The following is a 3,756-nucleotide window of genomic DNA, read 5'->3' as shown; positions in this document are numbered from 1 at the left end:
TTCTTTTTGGGTCCTTTGAATTTCTGTCCTCATCTTGGCACAGAAATCTGAAAGAATGTGCCAGGTAATTATTTTCAGTTTATCTATATACATACATCTTCTCCCTGTGAATAGGCAAATACTTTCTCTAATTTTCTTCCAATTTTGTCTCTAAGATCTATCTAACTCAACATTTCATTAAGATTGAATTCTTTTTCCATTCCTGTCCACTAACAAGTAGCAAGTAGCCAATCAAGAAGGGGAGGGTATTTTAAGAGTTTAAGAGATCAAATGGTCCACAAAGCCAGAGATTCTTCTGTCAAGAAAGCAATCAACAAGATAAGAAGGAAAAGGCAGACAGAGCTCATCTGAAAGGAACAATGTTTTCTCAAATGAAATGAAATGTTTCTTTATGAGCCATTCTTTAAAATTTGAACTGTAATCACAAGACTTTAGCCAGAAACAGAATTTGAATCAGTTCCCAGTGTCTTTGTTGATACAAAGAGAGAAATGATTATATATCTGCCTAAAATTATACTTTTGCATATTTGCTGAATACATTATAAAAAGAAATTCTCAACATTTTGCATTTATTAATATGCTGTTACCTGTGTAACAGATGGCATGTCAACATGCAATGAAAAATTCTTCTGATACTCAGAAATAAGAGAACACATATAGATAAGAAAAGGAAAAGATATTGTGTGATACACTTCTTGGTCCTCCCACAGTAACCTGGGGCAATTCCAAAATGGACTGAAATCCCATAAGAAGGCTTACACTGGAATCCATCTGTTCTATGCAGCTAAAGAGACCAGACAGAATGGAGCTCTGGAACTCCACCCTGGGAAGTGGCTTCATGTTGGTGGGGATTCTGGATGATAGTGGAGCTCCTGAACTGCTCTGTGCCGCAATCACAGTCCTGTACTTCTTGGCTCTGATCAGCAATGGACTGCTGCTCCTGGTCATCACAATGGATGCCCAACTCCACGTGCCCATGTACCTCCTGCTGAGACAGCTGTCTCTCATTGACCTCCTGTTTACATCAGCTGTGTCTCCAAAGGCTATCATGGATTTTCTGCTCAGAGACAACACAGTCTCCTTCGGAAGCTGTGCCCTTCAGTTGTTTTCAGCAATGACACTGGGTGGTGCAGAGGACATTCTTCTGGCCTTCATGGCCTATGACAGGTATGTGGCCATTTGCCATCCTCTGACCTACATGGTCTTCATGAGTCCAAAGATCTGCTGGATCATGGTGTCCACATCATGGATACTGGCATCTCTGAGTGCACTAGGTCATACTGTGTACACTATGCTCTTCCCTTTTTGCATGTCCCAGGAAATCAAACACCTGCTCTGTGAGATCCCTCCTTTGTTGAAGTTGGCCTGTAGAGACACCTCCCAATATGAACTCATGGTTTACGTGACAGGTGTGCTATTCCTTTTACTTCCTCTTTCTGCTATTGTTACCTCCTACACACTAATTCTGTTCACTTTCCTCCACATGCCTTCAAATGAGGGCAGGAAGAAAGCCCTTGTCACCTGCTCTTCCCACCTGACTGTGGTTGGAATGTTCTATGGGGGTGCCACGTTCATGTATGTCCTTCCCAGTTCCTTCCACAGTCCCAAGCAAGATAATATCATCTCTGTGTTCTATACAATTGTCACCCCAGCTCTGAATCCCCTCATCTACAGCCTGAGGAATAAGGAGGTCATTGGGGCTTTTAGAAGGGTTCTGGGCAGATATATTCTGCCAGCCAACCCTACCCTTTAGTAAGGGTTCATGGCCTCTCTGTCTTTCCACTCCAAACAAATTGTTATATTCTACCATTTTTTCATGGTATGCTCTTGACTCGGATGATATATACAACTTTATTTTTTTACTCTATTTTCTACTGTATGGCTGGTGTACATAGAGATCATAAACTGAACTCATCTAGCACATATTACCCCAGTCTTGGAAACCCCATAACTATGAATGTATGCCTTAGGCACACACTATTGATGGGCTCATTCTGACATGTTACCAAGTGACACAAGGATTCGTTTTCTATTTCAAAATCTTGCACCAGCGAGGAGCAAGTGTTGGTTCTTGACTGATTAATTTACACTAGCCTCAGATGAGAGATCTGCTTGTTCCTAAATATTGGTAAAAGAAATATCCAAGAATATATTTTGGAATTCCTGTTTGTTAACAAAGTAGAACTTAGTGGCAAAGAATAATACAGGCTGCATTTGTATTAGAGGTCTATGGAGAAACATTAGCAATGACTGTATAAAGATCAGTAATAACAACAGTTAAGGGGATTAGAGAGGAAGCCTGGCATCTCTGTTTGGAAAACTTCACAATCTTTTTTTTAAATTATCATTTTATCATGTCTAAAATTAAGTTTTTTAAAAATCAGTAAAGTAGAAATGAAATTCTCCACATATAACAGAGGAGCAAATATTTGATTAACAGGTAAGAAACAGTTGTGTATATTTTTAAAATTAAGTGAAAATACATAAGCATGATTTAAAACATCAAACCAATTGCAAGGAATTTATATTCTTGAGGTGAGTTGTACATATAGCTGCATTCACAGGAAAGGAAATAGAAGTTATGCTTATAGATGCATTGGTTTTTCCTATCTTTCTTGGTATGGGAAGATTTATAATAATAGGTAGGAAGTTGAATTTGTTGAATGCAGAGGGCCCTGTTCTTGGCTTATAGACCGTTATTGTTGATTATACTGCTGGGTGAGATTTCAAAACTTCTTTTCTTTGCTGAAACTGTCTTAGACTGCTTATTCTAGAATTCTGAGCTATACTAAATTAGCTAAAGCTAATCATATTAAACTCCATATTAAAATTAAGAAAATTCAGAAATTTTGAAAGAAACCAATAAGATTTTTAATGCTTTTCTTTCATTTTTGTTGCGTGTCTAATGGTGTGCTGAATTTATATGTAAGTGATAATTAAACTGTGTTGTTATTTTAAAATTAGTCAATCTTTTTCCTTGTTTGAGGGGATATTTTAGAATATGTATAGGCAGGTAGGGGGTCACACTCCCTGGGTTTAATTCCTTGTGCCTCTTTATTGTTTGTGCATAGTTGGGTATGATATTACATTTTGTGTACCTCAATTTGTTCATCTCTTAACAATGCTGAAGGAAGCTTAATCTCATGACATTTGATATAGATAGAATGAGGTAATATATTCTGGGCATTTATACCATAACAGTTCATTGTCCTTAAAACACAGAGGGTCATATATCAAAGAATAATAAAGAATCTTTGCAAAACAATATTTTTTTTGTTTTATATATGGTATACAACATGATATGTTAATATATGGTGCATGTTTATGTAAAATAAAAAATTAAAGTTATATGGCATTCCCATATACATTTGTGTAGTGAAATTAATTAAATATTATTTCACAACAAATTTCAAATGTCTGGAATGGTCTTAATATTATTATCTTCACCATACACAGTAGACCTCTCCTCTTGAACTATTCCTCCTATATAGTCTAAATTTTGTGCTCTAATATCAGTATCTCCTCAGACTTTTCTCTCCTCTTATCCTCTTCACATAACCACAGTGTTACTCTTCTTCTATGACCTCAGATTTTTTAGGTTTTGCAGAAAGATGAGTTTACAGAGTAATTTTCTATTAGTGACTAAAATTTCCCTAATGTTCCCCAGATTCATCCCTATTGTTACCACATTTTTCCTCTTGCAGTATTAAAGAGTTTACAAATTGAGATTCTTCCATGTGGTAAAGAATATATGTT

At 36.6% G+C, this 3,756-nt stretch overlaps 1 protein-coding gene across 1 annotated transcript; it reads left to right on the top strand.

Annotated features, from left to right (window-relative positions):
- Nucleotides 1-802: 802 nt before the first annotated feature.
- LOC103748865 (olfactory receptor 2AG2-like) lies at nt 803-1,753 on the top strand. The gene has a single exon (XM_008851648.1). The coding sequence runs from the start codon at nt 803-805 to the stop codon at nt 1,751-1,753; it is 951 nt and encodes a 316-aa protein (XP_008849870.1).
- Nucleotides 1,754-3,756: the final 2,003 nt, after the last annotated feature.

This window comes from Nannospalax galili, unplaced genomic scaffold (genome assembly GCF_000622305.1).
Source record: "Nannospalax galili isolate Female #2095 unplaced genomic scaffold, S.galili_v1.0 scaffold426, whole genome shotgun sequence".
In the NCBI taxonomy this organism is placed as follows: domain Eukaryota; kingdom Metazoa; phylum Chordata; class Mammalia; order Rodentia; family Spalacidae; genus Nannospalax; species Nannospalax galili.
The sequence above is the reverse complement of the archived record's forward strand: the minus strand, read 5'-3'. Positions and strand labels throughout refer to the sequence as shown.